Source organism: Sorex fumeus, unplaced genomic scaffold (assembly GCF_029834395.1).
Source record: "Sorex fumeus unplaced genomic scaffold, SorFum_2.1 ptg000037l, whole genome shotgun sequence".
Lineage (NCBI taxonomy): Eukaryota > Metazoa > Chordata > Mammalia > Eulipotyphla > Soricidae > Sorex > Sorex fumeus.
In genome coordinates this window covers 15849784-15874968 of record NW_026606094.1, presented here as the reverse complement: position 1 = coordinate 15874968, position 25185 = coordinate 15849784, and the positions used below count along the sequence as shown (strand labels likewise).

General features: G+C 39.9%; 1 protein-coding gene across 1 annotated transcript in view; it reads left to right on the top strand.

Annotated features, from left to right (window-relative positions):
• The window catches only part of TES (testin LIM domain protein), a 37890-nt gene extending 24055 nt beyond the window's left edge, over positions 1–13835 (top strand). The window contains exons 3-7 of the mRNA XM_056118236.1: positions 6429–6681; positions 8217–8552; positions 9869–10084; positions 10369–10527; positions 12492–13835. Coding sequence (XP_055974211.1) covers positions 6429–6681; positions 8217–8552; positions 9869–10084; positions 10369–10527; positions 12492–12680 — 1153 coding nt within the window. The 3' untranslated portion in view covers positions 12681–13835. The remainder of the gene's footprint in view (positions 1–6428; positions 6682–8216; positions 8553–9868; positions 10085–10368; positions 10528–12491) is intronic.
• Positions 13836–25185: the final 11350 nt, after the last annotated feature.

Here is a 25185-nt window from a genome sequence, read left to right as displayed (position 1 = left end):
TTTTTCCTTAAATTTTTATTAGTGAAACACCATGAAGTAAAGTTGTAGACTTACAAATTTTTGTTCTTGGGTTTCAGTTATACAATGATCGAATACCCATCCCTCCACCAGTGCCCATTCTCCACCACCACGGGTCCCAGTATCCCTCCTACCCCCCCATTCCCCCCATCCCACCCTACCTCTGTGGCAGGGCATTCCCTTTTGTTATCTCTCTCCTTTTGAGTGCTGTGGTTTGCAAAAGAGACATTGAGTAGCAATCATGTTCGGTCTATAGTCTACTCTCATCACACAACTCCCATCCTGAGAAGAACCTCCCAACACCCTTTATTTGGTGCTCCCTTCTCTATCTGAGCCAGGGAGTTTTTTTTTTTTTTAATGACTTGGGTTTAATAGTTCTTCCTTGGGCTACCTAGTCAAGGAGCACCACGGCAGCCCAGACAGTGTGCATGTCAGGCTTTCAGAAGGTCCAGTCAGGAGAAGCGCTGTAATGAAGTAGGCCAGGCTGTGTGGCTGTGTTCTCTGCTTTCTGCTGTTTTCACATCAGGTTTAACAGAGAGTGACACTGCCCCCTGCTGGGCATGAGTTTACATCACTGTCTTAAAATGTACAGAAACTGCACAATTGCCAGAAATGGCTAATGAGATTTTATTTACTTACTGTTTTTGGTTTTGTCTCTGTTCTCAGCCCACCATTCCTGGTGGTGCTCCAGGGATCATACGGGATACCAGGGATCGAACCTGGGTTGGCTGCTTGCAATGGTATCCACTGTACTGTCTTTCCCAGCCGATGATGAGGTTTTAAAGCTCACTTGGAAATGATCATCTTTTCTCCAAAGCAGACTATTAATTTATAGTAAATCTTGTTTGATTTGTATTGTTTCTCTATTAAGATCATTATAAGGGGGTTAATTTTAGATAAAGCATGTCAGTCAAGTCCATGAAAATCCAAGACATGAAATTCATGTATTTTATTTTAATGTTGCTCCATGGAGTCATTTATACTACATGAGTATAGCCCACCTTCTTTTAGAGATTGTGAAAGAACATGACTTGGGTAGTCTCCCAGATTCCTGCGGATTGTACAGGCTGTCCAGATGGTGTTTCTTAGTAGTGCTGGCAACTATGCCATGCCAGACACACTTCTCTTGGAATTCTTGACAATTCCCTATTTTTTTCCCCCATTATACCAAAGAGCTTGAGGACTGATGACTTGGCCCTTTGGATTTCAAATGTGAAATTTCATTACAGTTTGAGGATGGTGAGTTGACTCTTTGTGTTTGAAATTAGAAATTTTGTTACAGTTTGAAATGAAAGATTCCAGGCCGGTGGTCTTCAGTGCCATGGAACTGCCATGGCTGAAATGGACATGGGTCCACTGAGACTCCTCTGCCTCCATCTTCATCTTGATTTCTAAGACTCCATGTTGTGATAAACAGTTAAGTTATTCTCACATTTTGTCTGTCTGATAACCCATACAACCACAAGAATGGTTTTTGAAAATGGATTATAAAATTCTTTTCAGTGATTTATATAATTGGAAATGGATAATAAAATTAATATATAATTATGTACATCCAGTTTTATTTCAAAGTATGTAATTGGAAATGGATTACATAACTATATCCAATTATATATATGTAATTGGATACAAATATCCAGTTATACATATAATTGGACATAGATCAATATATTTATAATTGGATATAAAATTACATATATCCAATTATGATTATCCAATTATATAATTAGAAATGGATTATATGATTTTGAAAATGGATTCCATAATATAATTCCTCATAGCTTAAGAATTTTCAGTGCTGGCACTAGAGAGGTAGTATAGTTGGTATGACACTTGCTTTGTGAGCAGCTGACTTAGGCTTGATATCCAGAATTTCATATGGTCCCTTGCGCCCTGCCAGGAATGATCTTGAGCGCAGAACTAGGAATAAGCCTGAGCACCACTTTGTATGGCCAGGAAAAGGAACCTTTAGACTCCTGATTTTGTTGCTGTCTCATTGCCTGGAAAGATCCAAGTTTTCACTAACACAAAACAAAGTCTTTCTATGCTCAGGTCTTAGACACCACCTTAAAGGAGTTTCCTTGACCCAAAGAACATTTTTTCTTTCGGATATTGCTTGACTCAGAGCGTGCCAAAATATTATACCACCTTTCTGGCAAAGCACAAACTAGAATCATGTTTGTACTTTGTTTTATTATTTTGGGTGTGGTGGTGGGGGGGGGTAACATTTGGTGGTGGTGTTCAAGGGACCAGAAGGTACTGGGGATTTACTCTCACTTGCAAAGCATGTGCAAATTTTCCTGGCTATTTCTCTGGGCTCCCTCCAATTTAATTTAGGTTTCTCCTACTCCATATGCTTATTTTCATTCTTGTGATGAGGGAACTTTGTACCAGAGTAAACCAGACCCCTCTGCAGGGTTGTGATTTTTTGACATGCATGTCTTTGCAGAGAGTAGTGCTCCTTTAAATGTCTTCTCCCCTTCTTTAATGAACCTGTGAGTATAAAGCCAGAAGAAAATAAAAGGTTCCAGAGTGCTATTTACCCCAAAAGATTTACTCTCTTCTGGACGTATTTTCAAGCAGTTTTTAGAGGTAACAAATGTTCATAAAATTCAGGGTAAAAACCCAAGGTTTCAATGAGTTTGTAGCCAATTATTTAATAGTAAAATCTATTAGCAGCATTAGAACTGAGATCATTTTATCATATGAACAATAAAAATCTTTTTTGTTTTAGTTTTCCTTCCAGTAAGTGTCCTTCCAATAAGTCTGCTACTTTTTAAAAGAAAAGTGTTACTTAGCTATAGCATGTATCTGTTCAGACAGTTTTTATTGGTTTAGACCTTGCCAGATAGTGAAAAGTCCCCACTCTTAATGAATTAATGCTGGGTTGAATTCTATCATGAGAGCCCACACGTAAGTTCATGTATGTCTATCCCTGTTATATGAAAGGGCAGCTTCCAAGTCTTAAATTGCAGTTTATAGCAGTATTGTGACCGTACTTTTAAATCACTAAATGCTGGCCACATGTCAAAACACTTCAGTTGCTACTTAGTTGCCTCAGAAAAATAAATTTTTTTATAAAGAGTGATACAAGAGATTTTTCTCTTGGGGCTGGGGCATGAAGCATAGTTTAATCTCCTTCAGTTCAAAACTTGTAGGCCTATCTATCTCTTCTGAAATAGTGCTTAAAGTGAATTTTGATCGTCCCTTTTGTGGATTAACTCATGAATACCTTTCATGATTTTTAATGTAAAGTTTATTTTAAGCATACAGTTATTTGCCACATAATCTTGTAATTTTATGTGTTCGTGCTATATGTTAAGGATGAGATATTGAAGCTTATGATACTGTAGACCAAAAAGAGGATTTGAAACATTTTAAAAGTAGTTAAGTAATAAATAGCACTGATTTCCAGTAGAGATAAACTATTGACACCTGACCCAAAATTTACAATTTCCATTCTTGCCTGGTGATTTCGAGCTGACCCTTTTGATGGGGACCCTACGTAAGGGGTCCCAATTGCTTCGGGGATAAGAGATTCTGGTGAGATAACCATCCTACTCTTGAGTCACATCCTACCAAGTGCTCAGCTACTATGTACTCTCTGCACAGGAACAAGATGTTGAGTGAGGCTTACATTGCAAGCTAGTGATTTTCTACACAACAGTGATTCAATCATAGGTGTCCATTTTTTTTTCCTACTTTACTTGCCACTATTGGTGTGTGTGTGTGTGTATATATATATATGTATATGTATATATATATTAAATCTTCTATTACTGGTTTAGTGACCACACACAAGTGCCCAACCCCAGCAGGTGCCCAGGTGTTAGTCCAGACTCTGTGCTTGGGGGACCCTCCCATTGGGCCAAAGCAGCGCCAGGACCCAAATCAGGACCCTACAGCATGTGGAGCTTGCGGTCAGCCCATTGAGCCACCTCTCCAGTCCTGAAATGTCGTGTGTCAAGTAGATTTTATTTGCTTAATAAACGAAGTGTATTGGGGAGGTTAAGGGGTGGTTAGGGAAAATAGTTTTCCTCCAAATGTAAATGTTTGGAGAATGGTCAAGGCACATAATAAGAAAAATTGTAGAGATGACTCACATCATTGGCTGATAAGCCTTTTTATACATTAACACCTTCCGTGAATAAGGATTAAACATATTCTGGCCTGTCATAGTTCATTCTTTACGAATCACTTATCATTCTGTCATTTTTGTGGTGTGATGTAAAACTACTGTACTGGTAGAGAAATGGGATAATAAACATTTCCAAAGGAATCCATTGTTCATCATATATTCTTGTAACGTTAACTCTTTATTTGCTCCAAAGTGCTCGGGGTGGCCCAAGGCCACTTTTTGCTAACAGGACTGGATGGTACAGTGCTAGGGCCTGAGGATGAAATGCTGCTCAGTTTTATGCTGTCTTAGACCACTCAGGTCACAGCTGTGGTGCACGGAGCAGGGTGGGGGCATAAGGAACAGGGACTGAATGGGGGTCCCACAAGACTTCTGTGTGCCACTCTCTCTTGTGGATCCCGTCTTCACCTAACTTCTTTAGTCAGTCACTTTGCTAATTATTAGGCGTCCGGCTACTGTCCACAGCCATATAGGGGACCGGTTTATCTGCAGTAGCTGCCTAGATTCCTACCCCATCTTGTCTCTCCCCAGAGAGTATGATTTCAGGATTGACTCGGAAGCAATGTGATACCTTTTGTGCATAATTACACTGTTTTGTTTGTTAACCAAAGAACAAGTACAAGAGTAAACTCTAGTGATAATATGCGCCTTTCCACTAGATGGAAGTATTACATAACTTGGATATGGCTTTTGGCTAAACTGGGATATGCAAACTCTTGACAATTTCTTTCCAAATAAAGATTTCTAACTGTTAAAAGCATGCGGAAGGTAGTTTTCCTTCCCACCTCTCAAGCTGACATTGTATCTCTACTGCTTTAGGGAACTATACAAGTCAGATCTGTTTTTTCATTTTGTATGCCTTACCTTAAGAAAACCCAGTACACAGAATTTGTAATTGATATTTTTATTTGGCTAAAAGATTTATTTTTTTTTTGTTTTAGATTTCATTGATGTGGAGAAATCCAGTGACATGCTAAATCCCAGAAATCTTACTAAACTCTTACTGATGTTGAAACATTGCATTTTATATATGATCATGTTATCAGTGGATAACAACTAACAACTTAAGTTTCTTTTCTGTGTCTAACTGATGTAATACAGTGCATTTTATATATGATTATGGTATTGATGAATAATAACAGCTTAGTTTTCTGTGTAATCTTTGTTACATTTGTTTATTTGATTTTTCTTACTTGCTTTGATTAAGTAGGTCAATATGACTAGAACAGTGGTAGCTCCTGGCAGGCTTGGGGGACCACATGGGGTTTCAGGGATCAAACACTGGTTAGATATATATAAGGCAAGTGTCCCTTCTGCTGTATTATCACTCCAGCCCAACAGTCAAGCTTATTAATTGGGCTATTCAAATATTTGTTTCTATTCTTTTAGTCTCATCATCATGTTAGGCTTGTCCATTTATAACTTACAGCTTTGTGATTTTTGCATATGTATTTTGAAGTTATGTTATAAACCTTATCATTAGCTTGACAATTATTACATCACAGAGGTATTTTCATTTGTATAATTATTTTAGTAAAAATTATCTGCTTTGTGGTAAAATATAATGGACCAAATAAGACCAATTTGGCAAGTATTCAGTATAATGTTGCAGCATTTCTGGGTCCAAGATTTTGTTCCAGACACTTAAGCATTACACAATGTACAACACACACAATTTTATTGCTACAGTCTACAGTAAGTCCTGAGTGCTGCTGGGTATAACCCCAAAACAAACAAACAAAAATATGAAAATATGAAAAAATGGTGGGAGTGTTATTTCATAGTAGCACTGCACTGTAGCACTGTCAGCCTGTTGTTCATCGATTTGCTCGAGCGGGTATCAGTAATGTTTCCGTTGGTCCCTATCGAGTGCTAGTGTAGCCCAGTGGTGTCTGCTTGCTCCATGAACACGAAGTGGGACATGTTACTGGTTTTGGCATATCAAATATGCCACAGGGAGCGTGCCAGACTCTGCCGTGCAGACGGGATACTCTCGGTAGCTTGCCAGGCTCTCCGAGAGGGACAGAGGAATTGAACCCGGGTTGACTGCATGCGAGGCAAATGCCCTATTCACTGTGCTATCGCTCCTGCCCTACTTGATAGTGAGGTATCAAAATGTAGCACCTCTTAAATATAAATCATGGTCTGAAGACCAAAAAAATAATCAAAACTATTTAATAAGTGCACAATGTACTTACTGTTAATATATTATCATAATATGATTACATTAGTGATATAATTAATCATTGCCTCTTTATCTCCAAAATTATAGGAAAATATGTCGTAACTGCAAGTGTGGCCAAGAAGAACATGATGTCCTTTTGAGCAATGAAGAGGATCGCAAAGTGGGGAAACTTTTTGAAGATACCAAGTATACCACCCTTATTGCAAAACTAAAATCAGATGGAATTCCCATGTATAAACGTAATGTTATGATACTGACCAATCCAATAGCAGCCAAGAAGAATGTGTCCATCAATACAGTTACTTATGAATGGGCACCTCCTGTCCAGAATCAAGCATTGGTAAGAAATATATATATAATATTATATATTATATATTGGTAAGAAATAATATATCCTTTATTCAAATACTGGCATTATTTATTAGGACAAACCATCTAATGACTGAATCATTCTTAGATCTATTATTTTCTGGTGATGCTCAGGGGCTACTCCTGGCTCTGCACTCAGGAATCACTCCTGATAGTGCTCAGGGGACCATATGGGATGCCGGGAATTGAACCTGGACCGGTTGCGTGCGAGTCAAACGCCCTATTCGCTGTGCTATCACTCCAGCCCAATACTAACCTTTTTAAAGAAATGTCCTGACTTTCTTAATTAGATGAAAAACATATATCTCTAGCAACTTTTTGTGGCCTACAGACTATTTTTCTTTTCTTTCTTCAAAGCGTTTTTAATTTATTTTGGGGCAGCCACATCTGGCTGTGCTCAGAGTTTTTTCCTGGTGTGTGCTCAGGGATCACTTCTTGAGGACTCGGGAGGGGATCAAGCCCAGAGCAGCCACGTGCAAGGCAAGCACCTTACCCATTGTTTGATTTCTCAGGCCCCAAAATATTTTTCTTAAGATAATAATAGAATTTCTGTTATCTTTTGAACTCAAAAAATGTTTAACTATTTTTTTCTTACTATATGAGGTCAAAAAATGCAATTTTGTATCTATCTCCTATTATTACAAGACATGTAACAACTATATGAGACATCTGGTCATCTTTTAAGTTAAATTATTTAAGGGAATGTTGTAGAAGTATTTTTAAAAATTGATTATGAAAATGTTGTTGATCCATTCTGTGATTTTTTAAAAAATTTTTTTATTTTTAATTTTTATTTATTTATTTTTTTTGCTTTTTGGGTCACACCCGGCGATGCACACCCGCTGTGCTATCGCTTCAGGCCCTTCCGTGTCTATTTTTAATATGCCCCAAAATGTCTTTGCACTGGCTGTTGTACATTTGTAAATTTAGTACAGGTAAACATAGTAAACCCAGATATTTTTACAAATTGGGGGAAAAAATAGGTTTTCATGGAACAAAATATGTTCTTTTTATAGACCTTAACTGCTTTAGTATACCCACATCTGGCTGTGCTCAGGGCTTGCTCCTGGCTCCATGCTCAGGGATCACTCCTGGAGGACTTGGGGAACCATATGGGATGCCGGGGATCAAACCCAGTTAGCCGCGTGTAAAGGCAAATGTCCTAATTGCTGTACTATCTACTGCTCAAGCTCCAAGTGTACCTACCAGTTTTACTATCTTAACATTTCAGGATAATTTTTGTTATGGTGATTCATTGTGACTAAAGGATCAAACCAGTCCCCGTTTTGTTTGTTTTTGAACCACATCCTGTGGTGCTTAAGGGCTACTCCCAGCTCTGGTGTCAGCGTGGGAAACCATATGTGCTGCTGGGGATCAAACCTGGGTCCCTCACTTGCCCCAGTAGTCCCCCAGAATAACTTCTTTCTGAAATCTCTTGCTGCTGATGTGCGTTTTGAGGTACTGCCAAGGCATCTCCCCGTTAACCCTGGTCTCCTTGTGGTTCAGGCCAGGCAGTACATGCAGATGCTGCCCAAGGAGAAGCAGCCTGTGGCGGGCTCCGAGGGGGCACAGTACCGGAAGAAGCAGCTGGCAAAACAGCTTCCTGCGCATGACCAGGACCCTTCCAAGTGCCACGAGTTGACTCCCAAGGAGGTGAAGGAGATGCAGCAGTTTGTGAAGAAATACAAGAGTGAGGCTCTGGGAGTAGGGGATGTGAAACTTCCCCGGGACATGGATGCTGAAGGCCCCAACAGAGTACACATCCCTGGCGGGGACAGAAGCACCACAGCACCAGTGGGGTCCATCGAGGACAAATCAGCGGAGCACAAAAACGCTCAGTATGTAAGTAGAGTGGCCAGACCCGTGGCCTCATTTGTCTCATTTCTGACTCATCCCCCATTCTTTTATTTTTGAACGTAGGAACCACTTTAGCTGTGCTTGAGTTGTAGGTGAGCAGAGACTAACAGGGTCATACCAGGCCAAACTGGGCGTGGCGTGCGTGCAGGGTGTGTGTATCCTTGGGGCGTGGCGCATGATAAGCATGTGCTATACCGTGTGACCTCTCTGTTTGAAACTGTTTAGGACCATTTTGTTTCCAACTAGGAACAGATAAGGAAAAAAACGTTGAATTCAGATATTACTGGGGAATCATGCTTGAGCCCTCTGTCTAAAGTCAAGTTCTTGATTATTATCTGTTGGCAGGATACTCGTGATTTTTATGTGTACACTTGTAGTTGACATTGACTATATACTGGAGTACAACATGGTAATCTAGACTCTGTTTTTAAACATAAGTTTTCACTATTTACTGTTTATCTCTAACTGTAAGAATACTATATATTTAGAAAAACATGCCTAAAATTTAAATTTAAATTATATAGCTATCTGGTCTTTTTTTTTTTTTTTTCGAAGAAAGTTCTCTTAAGTTGGGGCCGGAGTGATAGTACAGCAGGTAGGGTGTTTGCCTTGCACACGGCCGACCTGGGTTCGATCCCCGGCATCCCATATGGTCCCCCGAGCACTGCCAGGAGTAATTCCTGAGTGCAGAACCAGGAGTGACCCCTGAGCATCGCTGAGTGTGACCCAAAAAAAGCAAAAAAAAAAAACAAAAGAAAGTTCTCTTAAGTAGTCTGCCTTAAAAGAGTGAATTAATGACACAGAGATGGTGTCCAAAACTCTAGAATTAACTTGACTATAATCTTATAGTCAATTAGAACATCAATTAGCAATAAGGTTGTCCCTTTTTAGATAAATACAACACTAATAAGTGCAGCATACTTCGTTTTAAAAGAACCACTTAAAATCAAGGTATAAATTACTGTTAACCTTTAGCTATTGTTTACTTTATTTGGGAGGCACCGGGCACCCATGACTTCACGTGTGACATTTGTGCTCATGGAGCCACATTCCCCAGCTCGGTAGTGTCTTTAATGTGGGCACCTATGCTGCGTGTGTGCACTGCATGCAAGATCTTGATCTGAACAACCCGGAGAAGGCCAAGAGATACTGTCTCCCAGAAACACTACCAGCTGCCAGTAGGGACATTACTGGCATTAGGGACACGGCAGTCAAAGTGTTTCTCTGAATTCCTTCTAAAGCCAATCCGGAGGCGTGCTCCTCCTGTGAGGCCTGATAGTCTTGACTGGCTTCCCTTTCAGTTCTGCTACTGCTGCAAGCTGAGTATGAAGGAAGGCGACCCTGCTGTCTACGCGGAAAGGGCTGGCTACAATAAACTCTGGCACCCGGCTTGCTTCGTCTGCAGCACCTGCCATGAACTCCTGGTAGATATGATTTATTTCTGGAAGAACGGGAAGCTCTTCTGTGGCAGACATTACTGTGACAGTGAGAAACCACGCTGCGCCGGCTGTGATGAGGTGTGTTCTCCCCTGGCCCCTCCACACTCTTCTGGCCACTCTACTGAGAGAAGTGAGAATCAGTTACTTAATTATAACCAGTGAGGCAGAATCTCCCCCCCAACACACACCCCCACCAAGTCACGTGGGCTCTGAGGGGCTGGGTTCCTTGTGTTGACTAAACCAGACTGTGTCTCCCTGCAGATTTGTGGGTCCGAACCTCTTAATTGTGGCCAAAACCTAGTTTCAGCCTGTGGCACTATCAGGAAACTGTATGATTTTTATAATTTTTGTCCTCTTCCTAGCTGATATTCAGCAATGAGTATACCCAGGCGGAGAACCAAAATTGGCACCTGAAACACTTCTGCTGCTTTGACTGTGACAACATCCTCGCAGGGGAAATCTATGTGATGGTCGACAACAGGCCCGTGTGCAAACCCTGCTATGTGAAGAACCATGCTGTGGTAAGACTTGGGCTAGAGGGGGAATGTCACAGCCTGCTGGATGACTTAGACACCTCAGTCTAAGCCTGTAAGGGATGAAAAGCATAAAGGGTCCCCCTGAAGTCAGACATGTGATTTATACCACAGGATGTCACAATCCGTGTGTATGTATGGTCATAAAGCAGTGCATACACATGGACTCAGAGCAACCTACGGATTTCTGCCAGTGTAATTTACACCGTAAACTGAGTACTACTTGCTTGTCAGATCCCTGCTAAATCAAAGGTTTTCTCAATGAGTGAGAAAGATTGATTATATTAAACATTTTGAGTTGTCTTTAAATTAAGATTCCGGAGGATATTCATACTCTTGGAGCTCTGTTTGAATATTTCTTATTTCTAGACCATTCACTGGGGCTCTATTTTTGCTCCTTAGAAATTTTACAGTGCTTATTTCTTAAACCCTCATGATACTGATTAAATGTAGCAATATTTAGCCTGCATATTTACATTTTAATTTGCATATGCCAAACACTAACATATTTAATGTTAAAAGCATGCTTTTCTACTTGGCTCTACTTGCTCATAGAGAGCTGCCATTGAATAATGGCCAAGGGGTAGATAATTTAGGTTAATGCTAACTAAAATAAAAATTGCTGTATATATCATAAATATGATTAAGCTTATATTCCACAAGGTAAAATATAGGCTTACTCCTTTCTATGCAGAAAAATGTGCACTAGTTAATAAATTGACAAGCTATTAAGTAGAAGAGGATCCTGACTCAGCAATAAAATATATCGTTCTAAGGAGTAATCAATTTCTGATCTTTTTTTTTTTAAAAATAACAAATGAAAATTTGCATTAAAATGTCCGTCACACCCAGCAGTGCTAAGGGCTTATACCTGGCTTAGTGGTCAGGTATCACTCCTGGAAGAATTCAGGGTACCAATTGGGGTCCCACCCAGGAATTGAACCTTGGTTGGTCACATGTAAGGCAAGTGCTATATCTGCTATACTATTTCTCTGACCCCCAAATGTATATATTTAAGATAAAAAGATTCAAAAATAGGCTTTAGATAAAAGTATGCCATGAAGAGCTGGAGAATAAAAGAGTATGAAATACTTCGTTTTTGCATGAGCAAATCTATGAGAAAATTATGTTTATGAGTGTGGGTATGTGTATATGACGTATGTTTGTATATACGTACATGTACACTGGTATAAGGAAAATAAGTAGTAATTTTCTGTAATATTAAATTATAAATAACAGGATTTATGGGGGAGTCGGTTAACTAAAAATCACATTTTTTTTAGCAGAAACTAAGTATTCTTACACATTGTATTTTAATTGAGTTCTGCAAGTACTTTGAACAAGATTTTCATTTACTGCTATCTAAGGTATCGGTAATCTCATATGCCTCAGGTAGAAACTGGTAAAATATCATATCAAAGCTGTAATGAATAAAGAAAAAATTTTTTTCAGTTTCATTTTATTTTGGTTTAGCATTTTACATTCCCACTAGCAATAGATGAGATTTCCTGTTGTTCCATACCTTATCAGTAGTTGGAGTCTTAGAGAAAAATCATTTTGTAAACTGTTTCATAATTAACAATTATCAATAATTACACTTTATAATTTACAATTAAGTTCCATTAAAATAGATAGGAACCAAATGTATTGCGATGGAATTTGCTATCAAGACTTGGCTGTGAGCACCATGTGGAGATCTTTTAAGCACCAACTTACTTCTTTCCTAGTTTGGTTTTCACCTTTTATTTTTTAAAATATTAAATAGACTCCCCATTAACAGATGACTAGGAAGGTTAACTGGAAAGATACAGTAAGTTCAGTATTTTTGAGGTGTGTGTGTCAATTTGCTGTTTTTTCAAACATTTTTTTCAAAAATGTGCTAGCTTTGTTTTCACATGAAAGTGTTAACCATCATGCCATGATTGCTCATACCCTCTTTGTATAACTAACAGGTATGTCAAGGATGCCACAATGCAATTGATCCCGAAGTGCAGCGGGTGACCTATAACAATTTCAGCTGGCACGCGTCCACAGAGTGCTTCCTGTGCTCCTGCTGCAGCAAGTGCCTCATAGGGCAGAAGTTCATGCCAGTAGAAGGGATGGTTTTCTGTTCAGTGGAGTGCAAGAGGATGATGTCTTAAGAGGGGAATACCAAGAAATACTGAGCCAAAGCTATCCAAAGTGATCTGCATTTCTACTGTAAGATGCAAGTTGGAAAAACAAATGGAAAAACGAACAACAAAAAAAAAGGAACTGTAAAGGCAACCAGAAGGTTTTCTTTTGATAACTTTCTTGGCTGTTTTTACCTTTTTTCATCATTTCCCCCCTCCACTTCTTAAACTGGCTTTAAGCACTTGATTTTAAGATGGACACAAATTTTTTCTTTCCTATGCCTCCATGTGTAAAACTACACAAGTTGGAAGCTTGGGTTTAAGTAATTTTTGTATCCCTTGCCACCCTTGTGCCAAACGCAGTATATAAAAGTGTATGGAATGGAAATATGTGCATTTCTAGTTTTGATTTTCTTTTCCCTCTTGTGTGGAATGAAAAGACAATTACATTTTCTCCAGCGTGAAGACTCTACAATTATTGCCTCATCCTAATCACTGAATCTTATAGAGATAAACAGTGAGTTTTTTTGACACAGAAAATAGAAATGCAACATGCAGAATTGATATTATTACATCCCTGCATTTGCAGTGTTCGAATTTAAACAAAGGTAACTTTATTGCAGAACTGTCTTTTTAAAAGAAATTTTCCTTGGTTCTTAGTATTGGTGCCTCCATCTGTGGCCTTGTCAAAGTTAGCCTCCATACCTTTTATTTCTGTTGATGAATTTTGCTTGGATCTAAGCAACAACCTACTCACTTACACTGTTTTAAATCCAAAGAGCATGTATGTTTTGTAACCAAGAAATGTATTTGCACTTGAGTGTGTGGTTTGAATAGGTATTTGCATGGTTTTTATTCTTGTCTAATGAATGCTGTCTTATGATGGGTCTTGAATGTCTTTGCTTTTTTGTATCTCCATCCTTAAGCCTTCCTCATGTTTATTTTTTCCTATATACTTCCATATACAGCTATGCACTATGAAAATTAAATGGAATTAATATGTATATTATTCAAATAAAATGTTTCACTTCAGTAACTATTTTCATATCCTTTCCATTGAGAGCAAAAAAGTACTCTGCAGTTAAGCATTTGTTTCAGCAGGGGGCAGTGTCTCCAAGGACAAAAGCTACCCAGCCCAAAAAAAGATAGCTTCTGCTGACGGACTGAAAGTAGACATTTTAGTATGATGAAGGAAAAGTTTGTTTGTTTGTTTTTCTCTAACTCTAAAATAAGCCATGTGTTTATTTACCAGCCAATTTGTTGGTTTCCAGCAAGCGGTTTTTTTTTCTTTCAGGAAAAATAAAAAGTCATTTCAGTTGAGGTTTGTGAAAATGATTCTCCTGATCTCCTGATGTGAATCTATGAAAATACTACTCTCATACCCAAAACTGCAAATCTATTTGATTTTCTAAGAATGTTTTCATGGCAGCCTATTGTGGAAAAGGAAGCAGTTTTCCCTATTATTAGCATATCATGAAATTTTTTTCCTCCTTGTGTCTGAAGTATTTCTGTCATAGTACATGAGCACTTTTTTTTGACACATGCCCAAAAATAATTTGATTATGCTTGTTTCATTTTGTATCTGTTTGTTTGGCTAGTGTTCCTTTCTGCATTTTTCCCCAACAGACATTTTTTATATTCACTAGCACACAGAACATTTGCAGGTATCCCTCTGCACTAGGGCTTGTCCCTAGTAAAAATTCTTTACAAAGTATTTTTTGAAGTTTAAACAAGTCACTTGATATAAACCACTGATAAAGTCCTGCCTACATGTTTAAATGCTGATATCAAGTGTATCTGTCATTGCCTCAGAATTTCACTGTTCGGTTACATCATTTTAGCTGTAACTCAGATAGAAATGGATGGATGTATTTTCCACTCTATTTCCCCCCACCAAGTTGAATGAATCACCTTTCCTAGATATAACTTAGTGGGAATAAATGGAAACAGATTTCTTGCATATTAAAAGTATTTTGTCACATGCCTGCTGCCTCGTTTCTTGGGAATGAAGTAGAACAGGTTAGTTCAGGGAGGGATGTAGAGACCCATGGAATTTTACCAAAATCATTGTTCATGTCCCCAAGATATTGACTATATTAATATTTTACTAATAGTCATACATGTTTCCTAAAAGAGAATATAATTTTCTTTGTAGATGTAGCATCACTAGGATAGAATTGACTCCTTACTATATTTTAAGGTTGGCTTTATATTAGAGAATTACTTCTATATGAGAGATTATTAGAATAATTACCTTTTTCTTTCTTTCTTTTTGCTTTTTGGGTCACACCCGGCAATGCACAGGGGCTATTCCTGGCTCTGCGCTCAGGAATTACCCCTGGCAGTGCTCAGGGGACCATATGGGATGCTGGGAATCAAACTCAGGTCGGTGTGTGCAAGGTAAATGCCCTACCCGCTGTGCTATTGCTCCAGCCCCAGAACAATTACCATTTTAAACTATAAGCTTTTATGAAAAAGTTTTCTGAATGCTTTGTCAAAAAATATTTAACAAGGGTAAGATATAAGGTCCAGTAGCACTGTAGCACTGTCGTCCCATTGTTCATCGATTTACTAGAGTGGGCACCAGTAACGTCTCTATGGTGAGACTTGTTACTGTTTTTAGCATAATGAATAAACCACGGGTAGCTTGCCAGGCTTTGCCGTCTGGGCGGGATACTCTCGGTAGATTGCCGGACTCTCCAAGAGGGACAGAGGAATCAAAGTTGGGTCGGCTGCGTGCAAGGCAAAAGCCCTACCCACTATGCTAAGATATCTTTTTCTGTTATTTAGGACATGATCAAAAGTGCCCCTGCTCTATCATTTTATATTTGGCATTGTCTCACTACTAAATAAGTTTATTTGGAATAGGAGTTAAAGTTAATTCCATCCCATGCAAGGAGAAAGGGTAAGGAAGCCATTTTTTTGGTCTGAATTCATGCATTTCCCCCTAACCTAGGTAATGAGCACCTTTTCTTATGGGTCAATAAATAGACAACTTTATCAAAACCTTAATTTTAAGATCCATTTTTCAGACTCTCATAATTTCTGTACTCAACACAGTAGCCATGTAACAACCATATTTATGTAGAGAGCAGTGGGAAAAACCGATTTCTGGTGTGGTTCTGGATTGGGGGGAGGAGAGAAAATACCATAATATAAGCCACTAACTACTGTGACTTAATTAAGTCACCATAGAGAAAAAGAAGAGATCTCGTTTCCCCACTTCATATGCAACCATTTAGATGATTCAAAGGCATAATAAGAAATTCGGATTCTCCTATCCCCTAATCAGAATAGAAAAGCTGGGTGAGAAAAAAAGTGAGATATTTCCTTCTGGAGAATTAGGAAATTTGAAAGGTTTATGACACATCATCACTTGTCAAAAAATATGGAGGTAATAGGTTTGTCATCCTTACTGGGAAAATCAGACATATTAGAATGATTAATCATGAACTCACTCATGCTGGTAACCCTTGGATACAGCAACAATTTTGAGAAATAGAGGATTTAGTTTTCCAATCCCCTTAAGAAATATGAATTGCCCAAGAAAATCATGACCTTTCTATTTGTCGTTTGATGTGTTAAAAAGATTTTTTAGTGAAATGATTGCTAATTAACTCTACCTGAAATTCTGACTCTAAATTTAGTCTTCAGGCATTAATTTCTATATCTGACTTTGAAGTATCTCATTCCAATTCAACCAAAGGCAAGAGTCATTACTGACTCATTCTTAAGGAATTTCCAACATGCAGTGTTTAAGCTCATCCAACTTCACCATAGTTACCAAAGAGACATCGCCACCCAAGATCAGTGTTGGGCCGTTGTCTTAGATGCCCTGACATATCTGAACTTGTCTTCTGGGTATTCACTTAGTTCTTTGGAAAAGTTATGACTCCCTCAGTGTCCATAAAGTTGCAGTTCACTACAAATTCTCTCTAGGTTGCCTCTGCGCCATCCTGATTCTTCCTGATTTTAGTGCTCAATGACCAATTTGATGATGATCCTGAAAAATCAAAATATGAAAATGATCCACTGTACTAGGGATGCACGGGTGTATTTTGGGTATAAAATCTGAAACACTTGCTAAAATTCCTTTCCCATGTATTTGTAAGGTACTCAAGTTTAACTTGCACTGATACCTTAGCTGATTCTTTTGTCTCTTCAGGTAAAACACCAGCAGAGTTTATATTTTACCTGATAATGTATTCTAGAACACTCAAGACAAGGTATCATTATCTTTTTATATTTATTTTGAACAGCATTTATGTTGATGCTTAGAAAATCTACTATTGATTTTTTTTTTCTCAATAATAATGCTCGCCAGATTGAATATCTTAACCTTTAGACAAAACTAAACTGACTTTTACCCAGTCATCCATTACTTTTAAAGATCTGGTGGAGAGATGCCCAAGCACTGCTCTGGGGGACCCCAGGCAATACTTGGCTAACCTGATCTGCAGTTCAATGCAAAGGCATCAGGATATTGAGTTGATTAGGCCCTACATCACTAGGCCAGCATAGGAGTGCTGGGGACCTTTAGGGACACACTTTTAGGGCAGTCTTGACTTTCAATGCTATACCTTACATTGCTGAACATGCTAGAGTCACCATGAATAAAAACGAGTATAACAATGGATATAATAATATGGGTATAATAGCACAGCAATAGCACAGCGTGTAGGGCGTTTGCCTTGCACACGGCTGACCTGGCCGACCCGGGTTGGATTCCTCCACCTCTCTCAGAGAACCTGGCAAGCTACCAAGAGTATCCTGCCTGCACGGTAACGCCTGGCAAGCTACATGTGATATATCCTATATGCCAAATGCAGTAACAATAAGTCTCATGATGGAGATGTTACTGGGCCGCTTGAGCAAATCTATGAACAACGGGAGGACAGTGCTACAGTGCATAACAATGGAGAGAAGATGAAGTCAGATTATCAGAATTAAAATCATCCTAAATCATAAAGAAATACCGTGGAATTTCAACAAAGAATAGAAAAGAAGGTACATTTTAAGGCTATGTTCTGTGCATCTCAAAGGTCCGTGCTTTTAGGAGTCAAACTTGTGGAAGTAGCAATAGAGAATGAAGAAAGCAGCTCACAGGCACTGTGGAATCCCAAGGGGGGTGGGGAGGAAAAATCAGCCACTGCTGGGAGGACCACAGAAGAAACTTTGAGGATGACTTAGTACCTGACAGAGACAGGAGATGAAATGGTGGAGAGGGCAAGGGAGTTTGCAGTTCACAGAGGTTGTATTTCAGAGAGCACAGAGGTAAAACTAGGGAGTTTAAGATGAGATTGTGCCAAACCAGAGAACTTCCAAAGAAAGATGAGTTTATATTTGTCAAATGAGATGAAAATCTAAACGTCTGGGATGAACAGGGCTGAGAATCATAATGGAGGTTAGTCTTGGCAGTTTGCTAGAGAAGAATGAGCAATGAGCAATCAATTAGGAATGCTTGGGGTTGAAAGTTACTAAGAACACAGCTAAGAGTAGCTTATAAACAGGACATAGGCTAGTCCAAATTTGGCATACAATGAGCTTTTTAATCTCAGTTCTGCCATCCTCAGTTACCCTTTATTTTCAGGGGTTTTTTTTCCTTCCACTTCACCACTACTTCTAACAATGGATCCAGCTATAGTGGATAGAAGAAGCAAAAAAATTATATACTATCTTTAAAAGAAATATCCTTCCTAGGTGCCCCCCCACATATTATATGTATCCTTTCGTGTAATTGGCTAGAACTAATTTATATGCCTGTCCTATCAGAGAAGGGAAATACTTATTAATATATTGTTTAAGCAATCCGAATTCATACTCCACGGATTAAGCCACCTTGAAAAAATTAGTTTTATAATATATAAAAGGGAGGATGGCATAAAGTTGGCACACACAGATTTAGGATTTAAAAAAATGTTTAGAGTCCTGTGTCATTAGCTTTGGGATTGTCTTGTCATCCATTAAATGAACTCCCAGCCCTAAGGAAGACATGGTTTCCCTCCCTGAAATCAAGTGACAGAAATATATCTCTCTTTTATTTTGGCATCCAAGAAACTTTGAGCAAAATGCAATGACTATCCTAACAATTATTCAGGGTTACTCAATCCTAAGATCACTTAGGCTTTCATCTAAGCATAGCCCTAAATATCTGCCCCATTTTCTCTTGTCTGGGCTGTTTTCTTCTCCCTCTCAGCTCACATTGTCAGGGAACTGTTAGCCCCAACATTTCTGAGATGACCTGTTACAAATCCTGTCAATTAAGAGATTGACAGGATGTCTCTGGTTCTGATTCCAAATTCTCTAGAAACATTGAACCCAGCTATTTTATATTGAACAAACCTGTTTATGTCTAGGGCAGCATCCTAAAGCCTAAGCAAACATTTATATGATTGTCTCCCAATGAGCCTTGCAGGTGGGACAGAAAAGGAGTAAAAGTCATAGTTTCAGGGACTGGAGCAATAGTACAGTGGGTAGGGCATTTTCCCTGTTCACCATCAACCCAGATTCAATCCACTGAGTACCATATGATCCCCAGAGTACCACCAGAAGTGATTCCTGAGCTCAGAGCCAGGAGTACTCCTGATTATTATCAAGTGTGGCCCAAAAGTTAAAAAAAAAAGAATGTCTCAAGTTTAATAGTTTAGTTAGTCACTGTGACAATGTGAGCAAAAAGTACTTTACAAAATGACAAAATTAGATAATCAGAAGGATAAGTAAGAATGAAGTTAATATAAGAGTAGTGTGCAAGATACAGGCTAGATAATCACCACACATTTCCACTGTGACTTTTTCAGCAGTGTTCCAGCTCCACACCACCAGTATTAGCCTCCCTCTACCAGTGTTTCATAGTTCCCTCCATCCCCATTCCTTTGAAAAACTCTTTAAAAATGTTTTCCATATCTGTTGGGACAGAGAGCTCATACCGGATGTAAGAGATAGCCTTGCATGTAGATGACCCTTATTCAAATCCCTCATGTCTCATGTGGTTCCCTGCACATCACCAGGAGTGAACCCCTTAGCACAGAGCCAGGAATAAGCCCCAAGCTTAGCCAGGTAAGCTCCCCCTGCAGTTTTATTTTTAAGTTTTAAAGATTGTTGTAGTTTGGGTCATATGATTACAATAGTGCTAATGCTTATAATTTGATGTAGAGTCACCTTATGTCAAGATCAGCATCTAAATGCTCAATACCCTCCACCAATGTCCTGATGTCACATTCGGTCCACCTCAGATGTACAGTGCTCATAAACATAAGTCCATAAATTATCTGTAGAGTTTATAAATCACTTAATCACTTAACTTCCCGTTAATCGTCAATTTGCTCGAGCAGGCGCCAGTAACGTCTCCATTTGTCCCTGTCGCGTGCTAGTGTAGCCCAATGGCATCTGTTCGCTCTAGGAACATGAAGAGCCTCAAACCGATCGTTCATGATCTTGATGAAGAAGTCTGACCATCTGGTAGGTGGGCGACCACGCGGTCTTTTGACATCCCGGGGAATCCAGTCTGTAACAGCTCTAGTCCAGCCATCGTCTTTAAATCTCATTACGTGAGCAGCCCATCTGATTTTCGACACCTTGGCGAACGAGACAGCATCCCTGATTCTTGATCGTCGATGGATGTCGGAACTCCGGATTCTTTCTCTCATTTGAGTGAAACGTGATATTCCAAGCATAGCTCTTTCAGTTCCTCTTTGGGAGACCCAAATAGCGTTCTCATCCTGTTTGCATAGGGCCCAGGTCTCTGAGGCATATGTTAATTCAGGAAGAACAGTGGAATCAAAGAGATGTGCCCAGAGCCGGAGGTTCTTCATCTTCTTAGCTATTTCTTCGACGCTCTTGAAGGCGTTCCAAGCCCCTCTCTTCCTCCTGCGCAGCTCGGGTGCCAGGTCATTTGTCATGTTGACTTCTCGACCTAGGTACACATAGCTGTTGCATTCGGAGATGGTCGTTTCATTGAGAGCGAATGGGGCATCAGGTACGAGGAGAATGTTTCTCATAAACATTGTCTTCGTAAGACTCAGCTGTAGTCCTACCTTTCCACACTCACGGTCAAAGTCGGCCAGCATTTGTGCCGCTTGGCTGATGTTTGGTGTTAGTAAAACAATGTCATCAGCAAAGCGGAGGTTGTGTAGTTGCCGACCATCTATCTTCACTCCCATTCCTTCCCATTCCAGTCGTCGCATGATGTTCTCGAGGGTGGCACTGAAGAGATTCGGTGAAATGGTATCACCCTGCCGAACCCCTCTCTTGACATCAATGATTACTTCTTTGTAGAATGGTGAGATCCTGGTAGTGAATCCGCAATACAGCTCACGGAGGATCTTGATGTATTGGGCTTGAATGCCCTGATTGGCTAGGGCTTCAATGACCGCTTCCGTCTCAACAGAATCAAAGGCCTTCTTTAAATCAATGAACGTTAAACAGAGCGGCATCTTGAACTTGAAGGCGTTCAAGAGAAACCTCAATGAGCTTGGTTATCGTGTGGATATGGTCGATGGTGCTGAATCCTTTACGGAAACTGGCTTGCTCGCATGGTTGTCCTTCATCTATTGTTCTGCCAATCCTATTTAGGATGACTCAAGTGAACAACTTGTAGATGACAGACAATAGGCAGATCGGGCGATAGTTGCCAATGTCATGGATGTCTCCCTTCTTGAACAGTAGTACGGTCCTGCTGGTTTTCCATTGGGACGGAACCTTGCATTCAGACAGGTAGCGAGTGAAGAGCCGAGCCAGTGTATTGATGAGTACTGACGGCAGGTTCTTCAGGTGTTCAGGTCTGACCTTGTCTGGGCCGGGTGCTGTTCGTTTCTTTACCAATGAAATGGCGTGTCGGATTTCGGAAGGGAGAACGTTGGGAACGACATATCCATCCTGTGGAATTTGGTATGTCGGCAAGTGGACATGGCTATCGAAGAGATTTGAGTAGAAGTCATGGATAATCTTCTCCATTGCCCTTGTTGAAGATGTGATAGATACATCAGGACGTCGGAGGGCAGTCATCTTGGTCTTGTAGTTGGCGAAGGACAGGCGGGCATTACTAATACATTTCCCGGCTTCTGCCGCATCTACCAGCACTTCTGCTCTTCTCTCTTTAAGGTCTTCCTTGATCGCATCTCTGCACTGCTTTGCGAGCTCGGATGTTAGCTTGCAGTTGCCTGAGGCATGCGCCAAAGCACGTTGTCATCAGCAAAGCGGAGGTGTCTATCTTCACTCTCATTCCTTCCCATTCCAGTCGTCACATGATGTTCTCGAGGGTGGCACTGAAGAGTTTTGGTGAAATGGTATCACCCTCCCGAGTTAGGATTATATATTAGAGTAAACAAGCCTATATTCCCATGGGGAGTTTTAAGTTCTTGAATTACTTTAATGAAAAATTATATTCTTCAGCAAACCAGTTTCCATACAAAAACTACCAAATTCAGTGAGAAGGCGCCAGAGATATAGTACAACTAGCAGGGTGTTTGCTTCACACACCACTAACCTGGGTTCAATCTTCAGGATCCCATATGGTTGAGTATTGCCAGGAGTAATTTCTGAGTGCAGACACAGGAGCAAGCCCTAGCATTGCTGGGTGTGGCCCCAATATATTTATTTACGTATTTATTGATTAAAAGTTCAGTGAAAAAGAACTGAGAAAATAGAATCTTATTGATTCCCTAGATTCTACAAAGCAAAAATCATTTAAGGAAGGATGATGGATTTGTTATGCACAAGCTCCCAAGAACTGGGTAAAAAGCTATATACTGCATACAGCTTGCCCTCAAGGAGTTCACAATCTTATTTTTCACAAAGGAAACAAGTGTTTAAATAAGCAAACAGTGCTCTGGATATAATCTAAAGATTAACCTAGAAGTTGGTCTATACTTAAGAATTTACCAGAGAACCATAGCCACCAGATTTACCTGTAAGAAACCAGACAAATCATAATCAGGGAATTACGTTGTTTCTTTTAAAAAGAAAAAGAAAGAAAACTATGACATTGAAAAATGAAGAACTTTTTAAAATAGAAAGTTATTTAATTTAGGGCTCATATCTGTAAATAAATAAGTAGCACAGCGGTTAGGGCGTTTGCCTTGCACGCAGCCAACATGGCCAACCCGAGTTCGATTCCTCCGCCCCTCTCGGAGAGCCCGGCAAGCTATTGAGGGTATCTCACTCGCACGGCAAAGCCTGACAAGCTACCCGTGATGTATTCGATATGCCAAACACAGTAACAAGTCTCACGATGGAGACGTTACTGGGTCCGCTCGAGAAAATCGATGAACAATGGGAGGACCGTGGACCGTGACCGATGAAAAATGAATCTGCATGATCACCTAAGAGTCTTGACTGACAAGGACAGGTTGTACATTTTTGGGGTGGGCAGCATACCTCATGATGCTCAGGACTTACTCCTGGATCTGTACTCAGGGATCCCTCCTGGAGGGCTCAGGGAACCATATGAGATACAGGGGAATGAACTAGGGTTAGCCACGTGCAAACCCACTACCAGAGTCCTATCACTCTGGCCCCATAGTACATTTATCAACAAACATTTGTTTTTTCCTTGTTCCTAATAAAGTTCTGTGAATGGGCTTGAATTGGAAACAGGGTGAATAGTGAGGAAGAAGAAAGTTGAAGGAGAACAAAGGGCCACAGAGATATGGGAGTTGTTTGTTTGTTGGTGCCAGACCTGGTGGTGTTGGGGGCCATGCTGTCCGGGGGACTGAACCCAGGACTCCTGCAGGGCAGCACATGCACCAGCCCTCTGCACCATCTCCCCAGCCCTACTTGCACCACTTTCATTTAGAATTGATTTCCCAAGCTCTATTTCCCAGGAAAAGTCCCTATTCTGGGTTTTCCTAATATCAGGAAACAACCAGAGTAGTTTTGTAAAATTTATAAGACAACTAAAATAATATTGTGAAATCGTTATCATCACTTAGATCTTATCAAGGATTCCCCTCTGCCTATTCTTTCGTCAGCCTCAAATAGAGGAAGCCAGGCAAACAGGGCCTGTGCAGCAAGGTGGGGACACATACCCTCGGGGTTCACATTCCCACTGAAGGCCAAAAATAATTTTTGCTTCTTTACTGTAAGGAATATAGGAATTGCCATTACTCGTCTCCCATGGAAAGTAATGGGAGGGAGAGTCCAGAGAAATAGGAAGACAGTCAGGGCACTTAGGTTGCATATAGACTACCCAGATTTGATTCCCCAGCACCTTATATGGGTCCACCCAGAACCACCAGGAGTAAATCCCTGAGTATAGAGCCAGGAATAAGCACTGAGAACCAAATGTGACCCCCCAATCCCTACAGAAAAAGATTGGACTGGGGCAATGATCAGAGTACTACTACAGCAGGTAAGGTGCTTGCCTTGCACCTGGCTGACCAGAGTTTAATTCTCAGCTCCACAAAGGGTCTCCTGAGCTCTGCAAGGATTGATCCTTGAGTACAGAGTCAGGAATAAGTCCGGAGTTCTGCTAAGTATAGCACAAAAATTAAACAACCAACAAAACAAACAACTGGACAAATAAAAAAACAAAACCTCTTTGGGGGATAATCAAAGAACCTTGACCAGTGTACTTAATATGCCCTGTACCAAAGCAAGAATGACTTTATAAGAGAGAGACAGACAAACATTCATGGAGGTTGGGGTTGGGAGAGAGAGAGAGAGAGAGAGAGACAGACAGACAGACAGACAAACACACAGACAGACACACAGACACACAGAGACAGACAGGCAAAGAGAAAATGAGAGCACTGAGGTAAACAGTATAACAGAGGAAATCTTGAGTGAGACATTTTTTAAAGCTCCTTCTTAGTCACTCACTTCTTTTAAAAATTATTCCTAAAAGTAGAACTAATCATGTTCTAAATGCTTTATGCATATAGACTCAATTCCCGTAACAATTTTTACTGGCTGGTACTGTGTATCACTTTACAGATAAGAAAACTGAGGATAGTGAAATTGTGTAACTGACAAAAAACAAAACAAAACAAAAACAAAGCTAAGTGGTAGAGGAACTGTGATCTGAACCGTGGGAACTCAAGCTGAACTTGTATTCACCTCTCCTGACTGCCATAAGGTATGCATGCCTCTTTCATTTCATATAAACTGTGTCAAACCTGCATAAAAATAGTTTGATGTTGCTGGTTTACCCTTCACTGTAATTTCTTCCATGCATCCTTGAACTTCCCCAAGCTTTAGCTCAGAGAAAATCCTCTAGCTAAGAGTTGTGCTTGCCATACATTGATTCTGGGCCATGCAGCCAGCAACAATCCTATGTCAGCCAGTTATAGACAAATTCCTTTCTGTTTCTCAACAAAATCCTTCACAGTTTAAACAGAACACAAGAACCAGTCTGCCAAGATGCCAAGGGAAACAAACTTACATTATAAAGTGTTTCCAACAAATGTTTTGGAGATTTTAAAGGGGCAGCTTTCTAAGTATTGAAGACTTTTGCAAACAACAGACATACAGGGCAGCTTTGCAGCTTGAAGCATTATTTCTGGGTTGTATAAATTCCAGAAATAAAAAACAGTATTGA